Genomic DNA, 16,153 nt, shown 5'->3' on the forward strand with positions numbered 1-16,153 from the left:
GAGAGGAGGGGAGGGGGGGAGGGAGGGAGGGGGAGGGAGAGAGAGAGAATGAATCTCAAGTGGGCTCTGTACCCTCAGCATCAGCGAATGGCTTGATCCCACAAACAATGAGATCATGACCTGAGCCAAAGCTAAGTGTCAGACATTTAACCAACTGAGCTACCCAGGTGCCCCACAATCTATCAGATTAAGGTTAGAATTTAAGGCTGAGAAGAAGGTCAAGTATATTTTAAAGCAGTGCTTCTCAAACTTTAATATAATCACTTGGGGATGGTGTTAAAATGCAGATTCTGATTCAGTAGGTCTGAGATGGTGCTCCGAGATCGTGCATTCAGCAAAGTAAGAAACAAAGCAGGCCCTGCTGATAAGTTGCATCCATTCATTGATGCTGATGTGCTTTAAACTTGGTCAGAGCCTAGAAACCATAGTGCCTTATGGTATCAAGCAGGGTACTACATATGAACAACATAGGACTCTGTTACTATGTAACCCTGGGAAAATCAGTTAATCCAGGTTTTCTTTTCTCAGATGTGAAATCTGAATGTTAAATGAAATGATTTTTCAGGTTTCTTTTGTTTTTATGTTTATATGATTCTAGGTGCTCTTTCCCTTTTGACTTCTTGGGCCATCACATAAGAAATAAGAATTTTTCCTCGGATTTCTTTAACCCTAAAAACTCAACATGCATCAATATCATTATGTATACCATATTAGTCCTCAAAATAGAAAGAAAACAGGGGTTACTAGCCCCATGTCCTGAATAGGAGAAACTGAAGTCCTGAAAAATTAAAATGTTTCATTTAATAAAAATATAGTTTAACACAGATGTCCCAACTGTAGCCTTGTCAAAGCCCGATAAATTTCAAGTGTTTTATTTCAAAGTTAGGTATTTCTCTACCACCACACAGACATCCTCAGCAGTTTAGGGAGAAATGTGAATCTTTCCCAACACACTAAGTGTCTTGTCAGACATAAAACTATATGTAAGGAATTCAACTTATTCTCTAAAAGCAACAAGAAGTACATACTGTAAGTTTCTTCCATGTTCGAAATGAAGGAGCTGAATCCAAGTGCTGAGGGGGTAAAAAAAAAAAAAAAGCAGTGGTTCAGGTAATCAGAAATAACACGTGCCAAAGGAAGTCCTAAAAAGGGGAATCAAGCCGGAATGGAAGCTACCCAAGTTCAACATAAGAAACCCTGACTGTCCTCTTCCCCCAAATATTTACCCTCTTTTAAAGCATTCTTTACTACTCTGAAGTATTCTAACATGGTTGCCTAACACTCTTGGAATATATTCTAGGGCTCACAGTTAAGAAAAAACAAATATGACTACTAATTTCAACTATACTCAGGTGATAAGATAGATTACTTTAAGTGCCATTACAACAACCTGTCACTGTTTACTGTCCATTAGGGTTTGATGCCATTTAACATTAAAGGGGGCAAGTCACGACCACAAGAATACTGTTATTTAAACTTTAGGAATAGGGTACTAATTTAAAGCTCTCCTCCCAAACTGGTTAAGTGTCTCCACAGTTACTACTCATTCCCTGTATGCACTGAGGAAAATCCTTTGAATGTTAGAACTTAAGAACTGTTCATTTTATGGATAACACAGTAACAAAAGTACAAATCTGCAACAGAAATGTAGAAGATTAAAAGACAGGAAACAGTTCTTTTGGATCCTCTTCTAGTGAAGACCTTCCCCTAATCAGCACTGTGATTAAATAAACTTAACATTATGGGGGAAAAACTAAATTTATATAAAACCGTTCTCATAGGAAACTTCTGAAAATTGGCTAGACTTACAGCTATTGTTTCTAGAGCAAGCTCTCCTTTGGCCCTTCATACAATTCCACACCCCTTCCCCCCATTCTATGACATAAGCAGCCTTGGAATCCAGGATAGGAAATACAAGTGATCAGCTGCTGGAACTCCAGTTTAGAAATTTGCTGCGAAGCCCATTTATTAATGGCAATTGTTAGTTGAAAGTGTTGTAACAAAGATTTTCCATATCTGGGTTAAGACACTCTGACCTTCCTTTTGAAAAGTTTTACTTGTACGTAGTTACTTTACACTTTCTCAATAAAAAATAAGAGGTTTGGAAGGAAGAACCAAGTATTAGGTTCCTTGATTTTTAAGCCGCCGTAAACTTTGGGGAAAGAAACACTAATTACAGTAGACTAAGGGCACAGGAATCCATAGCTTCATCGTTCAGCCGTGTCCAGTGAAGTATCTTACGTAACAAATTGTTAACAGGCGATCCTTTACCTTTTCCCTAGTAGTGGACCGCGCTGAAATGGACAAATTTGGCGAAGCCGTCAAGTTTGGGGGCTGGATGTGGTCTGAAGCAACTGATTACACTCTTAACAGAGCTGGGGTCTCCGTAAAACTGTCTTTCTTCCCTTAAACAATCAGAGTAGATTTAAGCAAAGGGACTAAACGCGAGAGGCGGGAAGGTGGTCAGGTTAACTTAAAAGAAGAAGGAGGCCCTCGAGGGGACAGGCGGTGGCGGGACCACCGGTAGCCCGAACAGCAGCGCTGGGAACCCGCAAGGCCCAAGGCCACAGGAGGAAAAGGGAAGATATTAAACGCGACGGTACCCCAGCACACTAAAAGTGAGTTGTTTGGCGTCCCCAAGCCAGACAGGCGTTGCCTTTCCTACCTGGTCCAGACACGCTCTCCCCACAGTCGCTTTCTCCCCAGGTCCGCGCCCCAGCAACGCTCACTTCCGGCCCCTGACGTTAGTGGGTGGGGCCCCCACTTCCTGTGACGCTGGTGTCGGCTCCGTGGGAGCGTGGGCTGCGTGGACCCCCAACCCCTCTCCCCGGGTGCCCCGCCTTGGCCGCTTTCCACTCCAGGTTCCGCGCCGTTCTCCTTTTTCAGCTCATCCTCATGAGGTCTCCAGAGCGACACTGGCCTTGCGTGGGTGGAACTTGCCCTGCTTTCCGTGGGCTTCGTGGCGGCCATCTTAGGAAAGCGAATGGGTGTTTAGGAATAAGCGCCAGAAGCCAGGAGACAGGGTAGGGCGGGCTGCTGGTTGCAAGAAAGCCTTGTTCGTTTAAGTTATCCAGGTAGAAGTGTGATTTGGATTTTGAGGGGAGGGAAGAGGAGAATCGTAAAGGAGGTAAGCCTACAGAAGGGCCAAGCCAAACACCAAGAACAGGAATCTAGTTGTTTTTGTTTAGCAAGCGTCGTGGAATCTTAAAATTCGGAAGTCAATAATAGTAGCTAAGGATGCTAGGTAGGAAAGATGTCCTAGTTGGATTAAAGGGAGTTTTAGAGCTGAGGAGAGAGCTCAATGAAAAGAGTTGGAGAGGTAAAGGGGATCAGAAAGCTCTAACTCGATAATGGAAACCCAAACATAGATTGTGAGCCCTGTTTTGGAAACTGTGATACACACACACACACACACACACACACGCGTAGTTCATAACCCCGTGGTGCTTAGGAAAACAGGCCTAGAGTGGATGAAAGGTAAAATGGCAATATAACAGATGTCAAAATATGGTCATGACTGGAAATTTATATTAGGAAGAAATCAGTGAGGCCCAAAGTGACCTGGGAAGGCTTTATGGAAGAAATAGAATTGTGATCTTTGAAGGTTAGACAGGAAAATGGGAAGATGTTGATGTCTGTTATGGTAGATCTGGGACTACTATTTTTCAAAACCAAGAAGTAAAAATATGATAGGACAAACATTTTTGTACTGGCCGAGGTGTAGGAGGCAGTATGGGAGATCAGTCTGAGTACTGAAATAGTGGGATTTGGGGGAACATTTTAGTGATTACTAGAGCCTAAATGTGACTTAGGAGAGCTTATCCTGATAGCATGAACTGAGTGTGACTTCAGTGAGAAGGATCACAGAGATGAGACATTTGATTTTTCCAAACATACTTAGTAAACATAATTTGTTACCTGGTCGTTGTTTTTTTTTTTTTTTTTAAAGATTATCAGCCCTTGGGCTGAGGAGAGTGTGCTTCACAGTCTTTGGCTCATATTAAGACCCTAAAAAGAAATGTATTTTTGGGCGCCCTGCCCAAGCTGTTTTTGTAGGCTTGTGGTTTTTAATCTTGTCTGTACATTTCAATCATCTGGGGAGCTTTTAAGACCTACCATGCCAAGTGCCCCTTCCACACCAATTAATCAGAAAGGGCCGGGCATAGTCATTTTTAAAAAGCGACCCAGATGATTCTTATGTGCAGTCAAGGCTGAGAACCACTGACCTAGGCACTGTTTTGAATTTAGGAAAGCTAATCTTTCACCTGAGTGGCCTGGATAATCCCCGTGAAGGAGGAGCAAGCTGTTAAAGTGCTTCTTGAAAGATAATAGCTGAGAATGAAAGCTTCATTGCTAGCTTAGCACCAAGCATTTTAGAGAAAGCTGTTGTTCTGGCAAATCGGTTTCAGATTGTGAGGAATAACTTAAGGTAACCTTTCTGAAATTCGAAACCTCAATTTATCACATCATTCATGCAGATTGGTGGGGCCATTGTGATTTGAAGCGAAATGTGATTTTTCAGGCTTTAAATTGCAGCAAGCTGGTGAAATTGTTGACGCTGTAACTGTGACCCAGAAGCACTTTTCAGATACCTGCAGACTGAAATTTCTGAGGAAGAGCCAGGGCGTGAGAGGATGGAGGGGGTGGGTACCAAACCAGAATCCAAAGTGAGGCTTCACCGCGTTCGGTAATGCCTTGTCAGGGTGACCAGATCCTGTACTGAGAAACTGGGAAAGCTGTTCAGTTTAGCCGGAGTGAACAAGCCCGCCAACCTTCAAACAAACACCCCCCACCCCCAACTGTCTTTCAGTGGAGATTTTAAAATGAAAATGCTCCACACATCTATTCTTTCTATTCTTAAATGCTTTGTTCATTCATCTCCAACCTGGAAAGTTCCTGCTTTATCTAAGATCCCTGCTGAGCTGTCTTTCAGACTGGCTTTTCAGCCAGGTTGAATATATTTGAAAAGGGGAAAAAAACAATGAGAGACCAAAGCATTTACACAGGGTCAGTCTAGGAGCTAGCTGGGATTAATACCCTAAACTGAATCTGATCCTTGCAGGTTCTATCTGACGATATGCCAGCATTTATCCTTAAATTATAGATTATGTATATTAAAAATTTTTTTAAAGTTTATTTTGAGAGAGAGATCATGCGTGTGCACTCATGCTTGGGATGGGAGGTGGGCAGAGGGAGAGAGAGAATCCTTCTTAAAAAAAGGTTTTCTTAATGTTTATTTATTAACATTAAGGGGAAAAACAGGAGGGGCAGAGAGAGACTGAGAGTTCAAAGCAGGCACCAGCCTCTGAGCTGTCAGCACAGAGCCCTACGTAGGGTTTGAACTCAGAGAGAGAGAGACAGAGACAGAGAGACAGAGAGACAGAGAGAATCCTAAGCAGGCTTTGCACCGTCAGCAAGGAGCTGGACATGGGAGCTCCAGCTCACAAACCGTGAGATCCTGAGCTGAAATTGAGAGTCTGGTGCTTAACTGACTGAGCCACCCTGGCGCCCCTATAGATTATATTTTTGAACTAATAATTATAAATTAAAAACAAACACTATGGACTAATGAATATAAAGACAGATCTGTACCTAAGTGATTAAAAAAATCTTTGGGGCGCCTGGGTGGCTCAGTCGGTTAAGCGTCCAACTTCGGCTCAGGTCATGATCTCACAGTTCGTGGGTTTGAGCCCCATGTTGNAATTAAAAAGAAAAAGAATTAAATAAAACATTAAAAAAAGATTAAAAAATGTTTAAAAAATAAAAAAATAAATCTTTGTTAGAAAATTAGTTTTCTCAGCTTTTAGGATGAAAGGAATTCCAGTAGTCCTTGAGATTCTTTGGGAGTTTCAGTGTTTTAGATAGCCCAATAAAACTCAAACTTTAGCCCACCAGAAGACTAAAATATTAAATTTCTCTGTTTCTGGCTTGAGTGCTGTCAACAAAATCCTGATTCTCTCATCTAATTATCGATTCGGATCAGTAGTTAAGTGCATAATTAAAAATAGGAAAGTTATTTAATAAATACAGTTGCAAAATATTTCAAAATGAGAGAGCTGGGGGGTCATGACAGATGTTCATACTGATGAGGATAGATTGGGAAGTATTGCTCCAGGGGAAGGTGAAAAGTTGGGGCTGGTTACAGCTTTTCAGGCAAAGTAGGGAGAGGTGCTGTCAGCAGGGGGCCAAAAAAATAAATTTATGTTTAAAAGAGAGTCCCTAATGGAAGTTTGGATTGAATAGCCAACATTAAACTCTAGAAGCACAGGATAATATAAGATGAATGAAAATAGTGATTTTTTAGGGGTGCCTGGGTGGCTCAGTTGGTTAAGCATCTGACTTTGGCTCAGGTCATGATCTCACAGCTCGTGGGTTCAAGCCCAGCATTGGGCTCTGTGCTGACAGCTCAGAGCCTGGAGCCTGCTTCAGATTCTGTGTCTCTGTCTCTCTTTGCCCTTCCGTGGCTTGTACTCGGTCTCTCTCTCAAAAATAAATAAACATTAAAAACAAAAGAGAGAGAGAGACACAGCAGTGATTTTTAAAAAATGTGTACTTTAAATTAATTCTGTGTCTTAATAGGTAAATGTCAGGTACCTATGTAATCCACATTGCTTGTAAGAGTTACCAGTGGGCTTGAGAAATCTGTTCTCTGTGTTTTTCCTTGACTTCTAGCTGTTTCCTTTTTCCAGAAGTCAGCAACACATAGCTCCTCACACCCTTTCTGGTGCAGGCAGCTAAGACGTCAGTTGTAAGTCAAAGTTTGCAAACCATTGTTAGTATCACTTTAGCAAGGCTTATGAACAAATCGGTGAGGAAACCGAACTTCTTAAAAGAAGTTTGTTGAAAAGATGGTAGAATGGCAGAATTATACTAAATAAATTTTACCCACTAAAAATTTATGTTAAGGACTAATCTTGCACCAAATGGTTCTAAAATTCGACTACTGTCATTCTTCTGATCTGCTATTTTTAAAAATGTTAAATTTTTTTTTCTGAAATTCTTGAATGTTTTATTTATTTCTGAGAGAGAGAGAGAGAGAGAGAGAGGCAGAGTGAGCAGGGGAGGGTCAGAGAGAGAGGGAGACACAGAATCTGAAGACAGGCTCCAGGCTGTGAGCTAGCTGTCAGCACAGAGCCCGACGTGGGGCTTGAACCCACGAACTGTGAGATCATGACCTGAGCCAAAGTCAGACGCCTGACTGAGCCACCCAGATGCCCCCAAAAATGTCAAATGTTTTATGAGGACTTTAAGATCCAAAACAGGTAAACATAAGGGAAGGGAAGCAAAAATAATATAAGAACAGGGAGGGGCCCAAAACATAAGAGACTCTTAAGTACGGAGAACTAACAGAGGGTTACTAGAGGGGTTGTGGGAGGGGGGATGGGCTGAATGGGTCAGGGGCATGAAGGAATCTACTCCTGAAATCATTGTTGCACCATATGCTGACTCACTTGGATGTAGATTAAAAAGTAAATAAGTTATTAATAAAATAAATAAAATAAAAAACAAGCAAAAAAGAAAATAAAAATGTCAAATGTTTAAACCCAAAGGTCAATTTTTTCTCTGAAGCCTTCTAACCTTTGCTTGGGATTAAGTGCTTATGTTTTCTTATAACCTCCTTCTACCCTCCTTCCCTCCTAGCACTTGAACCGTGTATCAGGCCAGTGGTCCTTGAAGTGTGGTCCCAAATCATAGCATCAGTATCACTTGGGAACTCGAGAAGATGCCAGTTCTTAGGCTTTACTACAGACCTACTGAATCAGAAACTCAGGCGAGATGTCCTTTCATCTGTGTTTTAACAAGGCCTTCATGTAATTTCAATATCCACTGAAGTTTGAGAACCATTGCCTTATACTATTATTGTCAACATTGTTCCTTTAGAATGGACCATGCCACTATAGTTCTTAACACAGTGTGGTAAGCACAGTAGAAACTTGATTATTTAATTTGAGAGCACAGGTATATTTTGTCAGGAGCTGTTAGGACAACTGTGAGACATCATCTATCTTGTAAGTAAACGTGGGAAGAAGAGACTAAAATATTGGAGGTTTTTTTTCTTTCTCATTTTATACCATGATTACTTGGGAAGCCTGCACAGAAAGGTCATGAAGTATGGACCAATGGTAAGATAGAGCTGGGGAACCAATGAGCTATATTCTGGTACATTATGACATGAGCAATGGGCCTTAGCAATGGTTTCCCCATAGTCCATACTGTGAATGTAAGAGTAGAAACCCTAAACTTGATTGTAGGGAAGAAACTTTATAGCTAGAAAGCCTTATTAGTAGCGTCCGACTTTGGCTCAGGTCATGATCTCACAGTTCGTGGGTTCGAGCCCCGCTTCGGGCTCTGTGCTGACAGCTAGCTCAGAGTCTGGAGCCTGTGTCAGATTCTGTGTCCCCCTCTCTCTCTCTGGCCCTCCCCTGTTCATGCTGTCTCTCTCTCTCAGAAATAAATAATAAAAAAAAGAAAGTCTTATTAGTATCACACAAATACAATTTAAATGCCTTGTTAGGACTTTTTGGTGAACATGAGTGACTCTGGCTATCAAGGTTTTTGAAAGATTGATTTATTCAGTATAAACATTTAGTCCAGGGCACCAAGTCTCTCTTTACCCGTGTCTATATAGATTCTTCACATTCAGCAACTTTGATTTTTCTTTTTTTCTTTTTGTAGGCATAGGACTGTTACATAGTCAAGATCATGCCTCTCCTAAAGCACCTTATAGGAGAATAATAATGAATCAGAATGAAGGGACATTAAATGGAGACATAAACCACCTGTTGTGGGAGTATGGGGGGAATAGTTAAGACTTTGGGGACCTAGGGGCACCTGGGTGGCTCAGTCGGTTAAGCGTCCGACTTTGGCTCAGGTCATGATCTCACAGTTCGTGGGTTCGAGCCCTGTGTCAGCTAGCTCAGAGTCTGGAGCCTGTTTCGGATTCTGTATCTCCCTCTCTCTCTGACCCTCCCCTGCTCACGCTGTCTGTCTCTCTCAGAAATAAATTAAAAAAAAACATTAAAAAAAAAAAAAAAGACTGTGGGGATCTAGTCAGGCTTTGAGGCAGTAACTTTGACACTTTGCTTTTTTTTCCTTTTAAGTATTTTTCCATAAGTTTGTTTACTTTCAAAGCTTTGAACAAATGTTATGTCAAAGGCCAAAAAAAAAGTGATATTTTAGTTTCTATTGTGTCTTCCTCCAATGAACTCAAAACTTCTTAATTTTTTTTTTTTTAATTTCTGAGGGAGAGCGTGAGCAGGGGAGAGTCAGAGAGAGAGGGAGACAGAATCTGAAGCAGACTCCAGGCTCTGAGCTGGCTGTCAGCACAGAGCCCGATGTGGGGCTCGAACCCACAAGCCATGAGATCATGACCTGAGCTGAAGTTGGACGCTTAACTGACTGAGCCACCAGGCGCCCCTGAACTCAAAACTTCTTAAAGTGAGATTTGAGTAGACCTGACTTCCATATTTCTAATGGCAACTGCCTAATTATGTGATATTTTATCCCTTAAGACTAGGGTGGCCAACCTGTTGTTGTTATCGTAGGATAGTTATTATTCTGCCTTTCATGCTCAAAAGTATCCTGGTTTGAAGGAAAATTATATGGTCACCTGAGCCACCCAGGCACCCCACATAGGAAACATTTTAACTTTCATATAATTTGGTATTAATATATCAAAATGCACTTTAAAAAATTCAAAATATGTGTAAGGCCTCAGTCAAGAGATGAAAATCTTGTTTATGTTATATGAATATAAGGGATCAAGTCAGTAGCCCTCCTTTGTACAAAGTATACTAGAATGTCCTAGATTCTATAAGTATCTAGTTATTCTCCCTTCTATTTTCTGCTTTAACTTAAGGGGAAAAAAAAGATCATCTGAAAAGGATCTAGAAAGTACGTAGGTAGGGATAAGACTTCCAAGGGCAGAAAATATCTATTTGATTATAATTTCTACTTTTAATTGTAAGTCTATACCTGAACTAATCAGTAAACTAATAAAACACTGAAATCATTGTTTAAAAATTTTTAAAAATGTTTATTCATTTTCTGAGAGACAGAGAGATAGAGCACAAGCCAGGGAGGGGCAGAGAGAGAGGGAGACACAGGATCTAAATCAGGCTCCAGGCTCTGAGCTGTCAGCACAGAGCCCTTTGCAGGCTCGAGCCCACGAACCATGAACCATGAGATCATGATCCCAGTCAAAGTCAGATGCTTAACCAACTGAGCCACCCAGGTGCCCCTGAAGTTATTTTATATTTAGCTAGGTAAAAAAAAAAAAAAAAATAAAGCTTAAAAGGAACAAATCTTGGCCTGTTATAAATTGGGTCTTTGTTCAGTTTAAGCACCAAGTACCTGACTATCTCCTAGATGCATAGCCCCAGGCTAGTGGTATGGCAAATACAAAACAGCATGTGAGTCTGACGTCTCTTGTGAAGGTTTGTGGTATGGTTGACGTTGAACACCTGGAAGATTTAAATGTGTGAGGAATAAGAATTAGACTTAAAAAAAAAAAGCTAGGAAGGGATTTCAATGGTTGAAGGGCAAGGGGTGACATTTGAAAATGAATAGAGCAGAAAAGAATAAGGTGTATTTAAGATAGGAATAAACTGACTTCTACAGAGGTAGGAAGGGAGATTTGGAGACACACTCTAAACTCACCTTCTCAGAAAAACTATATCTTTTTTGTTTGTTTTGTTTTTTAAAGGAGCCTCCACGTCTACCATGGGGCTTAAACTCACAACCCTGAGATCGAGAGTCACCTGCTCTACTGACTGAGTCAGCCAGGTGCCCAGAAAAACGATATCTTTTAAGCATGGAAGATTTGTACTAACTGAACAAGGTTGATCTGATGGTCGTATAGTACATGACTTGGAATAGGAGAAAAATAACCGGAGGATAAAGAACCTGATTAAGGTAACTGTATTTCCTCTACTAATAAGGGAAAAAGGCAAAAAAGCCCTCTAGCCTTCTGGTTGACAAATGAGGATCTGAAAACAAGGAAGAATAAAAAACCAAACGAAGCTTGTCATAGGAAAAATCTTCTTTATTTAAATAAATAAAAACATATTAAGATGCCAACAGTGACTGGAGTCGTTCTCTAAAACTTGACAGTTGGAATTTCCCCAAAGTTTGAAAAAGGACACTCCATTTTCTGCCTGCTGGATCTTTAATCCACAGCTTCTCCATCAGTTTTTCTGTCCTATGGGTAGAAAGAGAACATTAAAGTAGTGTCATTTTTTTTACAGTGTTTTTATGGAAGACCTAAGCTCAATATACATTAGTTGCATTTCAGATAGACAGCTCTTTCTCCACAGTCTGACTTAAAACCACCGGGAGTTTCCTTGGATTCTATTATTTAGTGGGGAGAAGGACTTAGGATAGAAAATATGGTTTATTTTTTTAAAGAATAAAAGTTTGTCTAAGAAACTTTGAACATTTAGAATATGACATTAGTGATACTAGTTACAGCTATGTTAATATCATAGAACTATGAGAGATTAGGGTCTTTGTTGTTGTTATTGTTTGGTTTTGTTTTGAGAGAGTGCAAGTTTGAGTATAAGTGTGAGAGGAGCAGGGGCAGAGGGAAAGGGAGAGTGAGAATCCGAAACAGGCTCCACACCCCACGCAGAGCCTGACCTGGGGTTCGATGTCAGAACCCCGAGATCATGACCTGAGCCTAAATCAAGAGGCAGATGCTTAATTGACTGAGCCACCCAGGAGTCCACTAGTTTAGAAAAGGTACTCTACCTTTTCTCCAGGACTTGTAGTCATTAGGATGTTTGTCATCCACAGTCTCTTTTTTTATGTCCCTTGAGTCACTGTAGAAGGTGACCAAAAAAGGAAAATTAGTTGGAGACCAGAACTAAAGATTTAGTTTAGAAAACTAGTTCTAGGAGGTTAAAGTTACTTTTTAAAGAAAGTTTGTTTATTTATTTTGAGAAAGAGAAAGAGCGAGCATGAGCAGAGGAGAGGCAGAGGGAGAGAAAGAACCCCAAGCAGGCTCTGCGAGGTCAGCACAGAGTCTGGCCTGGGGCTCCATTTCACGAACTGTGAGATCATGACCTGAGTCAAGATCAAGAGTCAGATGCTTAACTGACTGAGTCACCCAGGTGCCCCAGAGATTAAAATTACTTTATCAACAATGGTTGGTATTATTGTCAGAGTAGGGATTATTGATTTTGTGCAAGCTTCTGTTTATATAGTTCCTTTGTACTTCCCATACCCCTGTATATGTGGTGGGTAACTCCATTGATGGCTTCTCTAACTCTTTTTTTAAGTTTACTTATTTTAAGAGAGAGACAGAGAGAGAGGGGGAGAGAGAGAGAGAGAGAGAGAGAGAGAGAGAGAGAGAGAGAGAGAGAGAGCACATACAGGGGAGGGATAGAAAGAGGGAGAAAGAGAGAATCCTAAGCAGGCTCTGCACTGTCAGCATGAAGCCCAGCGTAGGACTCAAAACTCATGAGCTGTGAGATTGCAACCTCAGGTGAAACCAGGAGTCGGATGCTTAACCTACTGAGCCACCCAGGTGCCCCGGCTTCTCTAGCTCTTAGATGTGCCCTTCAAGCTTGTTAGGTTGGGGATCCTTGTTAGGTTGGTTTCTGTGTGGTATAATAATTCTTTTCCTTTTGTAATTTTAGGAATTTTTTTTAATTTTTGAAAATCAAACATAGAATTGAGAGCCTTGTGTAATCAAATCCTTAATGGATTTAAGTCCTAAGTGGAGCCTTAGGGAGGGAATGGAAGTAGTTAGAGCCCATGAGTACAATTTTTTTAAAATTTATATTGAAGTTTAGGCATCTGCCAGGTCTGTGACCTAGTGGCCATCTTGCTTTAAGAACTAAACTTAAAGGTATTTTTCTCTCTATTCCAAAAGCTTTAAAAAATATTTTTTTAAAGAGAGTATGCAAGCAGGGGAGAGAGGCAGAGGGAGAGAGAGAAAGAGAGAGGGAGAATCTTGGGTTCCATGCTCAGCACAGAGCCCAGTGTGGGGCTTGATCTCATAACCCTGGGCCAAAATCAAGATGCTCAACTGAGCCACCAGGTGCCCCACTATTCCAATAACTTCTGTAAGGTGATTTATGTTACCTTTTACAAACCAGCTTTTTTGGAACAAGTGTCTTAAGAACAAATAAAGGAGAATGATATGTGTTATCCAGAAAGGAGGAGAGAGGATGGAGATGTGATACAAGTACTAAGCATTTTTAAAAAATTTTTAAATTTTTTTTTAAAGTGTTTTATTTATTTCTAGGAGAGAGAGAGAGAGACAGCGTGAGCAGGGGAGGGTCAGAGAGAGAGGGAGTCACAGACTGAAACAGCTCCAGGCTCTGAGCTGGCAGTCAGCACAGAGCCCGACGCGGGGCTCGAACCCACGAACCGCGAGATCATGACCTAAGCGAAAGTCGGACGCTTAACCGACTAAGCCACCCAGGCGCCCCCAAAAATTTTTAAATTTTAAGTTTATTCATTTATTTTATGAGAGACAGGAGTGCACACTTATGGGGCCGAGAGAGGGAGAGGGAGAGAATCCCAAGCAGGCTCTGTACCATCAGCCTGGAGCCTGATGCAGGGCTGGAACCAATGAACTGGGAGACCGTGACTGGAGCTAAAATCAAGAGCCAGACGGCCAGCCGACTGAGCCACCCAGCTGCCCCAGTACTAAGCATTTTTATTTTTTTTAATTAAAAAAAATTTTTTTTTTAAATTTTATTTCTAGGAGAGAGAGAGAGAGACAGCGTGAGCAGGGGAGGGTCAGAGAGAGAGGGAGACACAGACTCTGAAACAGGCTCCGGGCTCTGAGCTGGCAGTCAGCACAGAGCCCGACGCGGGGCTCGAACCCACGAACTGCGAGATCATGACCTAAGCGAAAGTCGGACGCTCAACCGACTAAGCCACCCAGGCACCCCTAAGCATTTTTATATTGTTGCAGAGAAAGCTAGTTGGCAGCAGAGATTTGAATCTCTCTTCTATTGTTGTTGCTGGGAATTGGCTATGCTGCCAGGGAGAGCATTCCCACCAGCCTTATGTTAGGTATGGCCATATGATTAGCTTTTGCCAATGGAATGTGAACGGAAGTATTTTCTTCTGGGTCAAGGTGCTTAAGAGGCACCTGCACCTCCACTGTCTTTTTGTGGCAGTTTGGGAAGCCAGGCGTGGAAGGTGATGGTCACAAGATGAAAAGAGCCTATAGTCTCAATCCACCATCCCCGCTGAATACTTGCACTGGGGTACACAAGGAAACTTCTGTTGTGTTAAACCAGGATATCAACACAACTTGAACTTGATCTGTTAAAGGAACTTGCATTATTCTAATACACACATACATCTTTATTTAATATTAATCTAATAAGGTAGGTATTATTCCTTTATAGGTGAGGGAGATGTGGTTGAGAAGTAACCTTCCTTAAAGCCACAATATATAGTTGAATCTAGATGTGACTGAAAAACTAGTGAATTCATTATGACATGCTATATTTTAGAGAAAGGATATCACTTGAGATAGGATAAATCCAAACCTTTTAGACTACAAGTTTCAACTTATACCAATACTTTTCTTTCTATGGAAAGTGACCAGATATTGGTAAGGTGAGATTCTTTAAACTGTTATAAATGATTATTGGTTTTAATTAGACTCCTTTTTACTGGGTTGCCTTTCCAGATACAGACGAAATTCTCAGATATATTTGATTGTGTTGAAGGATTTTGTGGGAAGAGTATTAAGACTTAATTTATCCAGGACTGCAGTACTTATAAGCTATGAAGGACTCAGGGTCCAAGCCTTCATTTATGACTGTGTTTACTGTTTCACTCTTGCTCACCTATGTTCCAGACATCAGGATCAAGAATCTGATTGGCAGGATTAGAGAGTTTTTCATTTGGGTCCAAACTTGGGAGAAATAACATTTGGAAGATTAAACGGCTCTGAAATAAAGCAGATCAGAAGTTATAGAAGCAGAGTGGAAACTTCCTTTTGTTTTTCATTCCTCTCAATTGGCTAAGACTTCCTAGTTATGAAATATGGAGGGTAAGGAGCAATAGAACTTATCTACCCCCCAAATTAAAAAAAAAACAACTTACCATCATCTACAGCAGTTCTGTTGACACTGTTCTATTGACAGCATTATATTTGCAATTAGCCATATTTTGAGCTATCTTCGGATTTTTCTAAAAGAAAAAGGCTCTCATGAAAGGGCTAGTAGGCTTTGCCGGTATTCAACCCTCCATTCCTTTCTGGAAATGCTGAAGACAAACCATTTCCAACATTAAGAACTGCTAAGTGCTGTATATGGTCACAGGCTTGTTCTTTTTTTAAAAAAAAACTTTTAATTTTTTCTGTTCTGAGCTTATATTTCTTCCTCCAGTGATTTAACATTTTTAAAAAATTTTATTTATTTATTTTGAGAGAGAGAGAGAAGGAGAGAGAGAAGGAGAGACAGAGACTATCCCAAGCAGGCTCTGTACCATCAGCACAGAGCCTGATGCAGGCTGGAACTCACAAACTGTGAAATCATGACCTGAGCCGAAACCAAGAGTGGGACACTTCACCGACTGGGCCACCCAGGCACCGCAACATTTTATTACCTTTCTACATGATGCCAGATGGTACTGTAACCTGCTGGCTGGCATCCTGTGGTTTGGGTCATAAGGACATATTTCTAGGGCTTCTTGCTCCATGAGGCCTCAAATAGTAGGGACCTTGGGCTGACAAAGAAAATATTGACATTTAAGATCAGGTAGTTTTGACATAGGCCTACTTTCTGTTTTCAAAAAAAAAAAAAGAGTGAAAGATATGGGTATCTCCCTGTGAAAGTTTTGCATGACTAAAGCAATAGCCTAGCCAGTTAGATAATAGGAGTACTTCACTGCTTATCTGCCTTGGAAAACTAAAAATTAACATTCATGCATATATTTTAGTCTTATAGGTGCTTTTGAGTAGAATTCTGTGCCCCTAAATAGACTATTAAACAGTCAAGGCTCCTCGGAAAGCTCACAGTACTGGGGTAAGATGAAATTTAACACCATCGGCTTGAGTGTTCGAGAAAGCAAGGCAGGGGCAGCTGGTTCCTTTACAGCTCAGCATCACTCCCTTCCTTCTCTTTGCCAAATCTATCTAAATTAAGCTCTTTGCTAGACAAAGATGCTACTTGTCAGATCA

At 41.0% G+C, this 16,153-nt stretch overlaps 1 protein-coding gene across 4 annotated transcripts in view; it reads right to left on the reverse strand.

Moving 5' to 3' along the window:
• Positions 1–2,749, reverse strand: part of GTSF1 (gametocyte specific factor 1) — a 14,668-nt gene extending 11,919 nt beyond the window's left edge. For 2 of the 4 annotated variants that reach the window (XR_013332505.1, XM_077753637.1), the window contains exons 1-2: positions 1,810–1,842; positions 1,029–1,073 (exon numbers count right to left, since the gene is read on the reverse strand). Coding sequence is in view for 1 of the 4 variants with exons in the window: in XM_077753637.1 (XP_077609763.1) it covers positions 1,029–1,044 (16 nt within the window). In the remaining 3 variants the exon portion in view is untranslated. Of the gene's footprint in view, positions 1–1,028; positions 1,074–1,809; positions 1,843–2,271; positions 2,383–2,665 lie in introns of those variants that run through there. The other 2 variants (XR_013332506.1, XR_013332507.1) reach the window with 2 other exon arrangements.
• Between the last annotated feature and the right edge of the window lie 13,404 nt (positions 2,750–16,153).

Source organism: Crocuta crocuta, unplaced genomic scaffold (genome assembly GCF_008692635.1).
Source record: "Crocuta crocuta isolate KB4526 unplaced genomic scaffold, BGI_CrCroc_1.0 scaffold30, whole genome shotgun sequence".
Classification (NCBI taxonomy): Eukaryota; Metazoa; Chordata; class Mammalia; order Carnivora; family Hyaenidae; genus Crocuta; species Crocuta crocuta.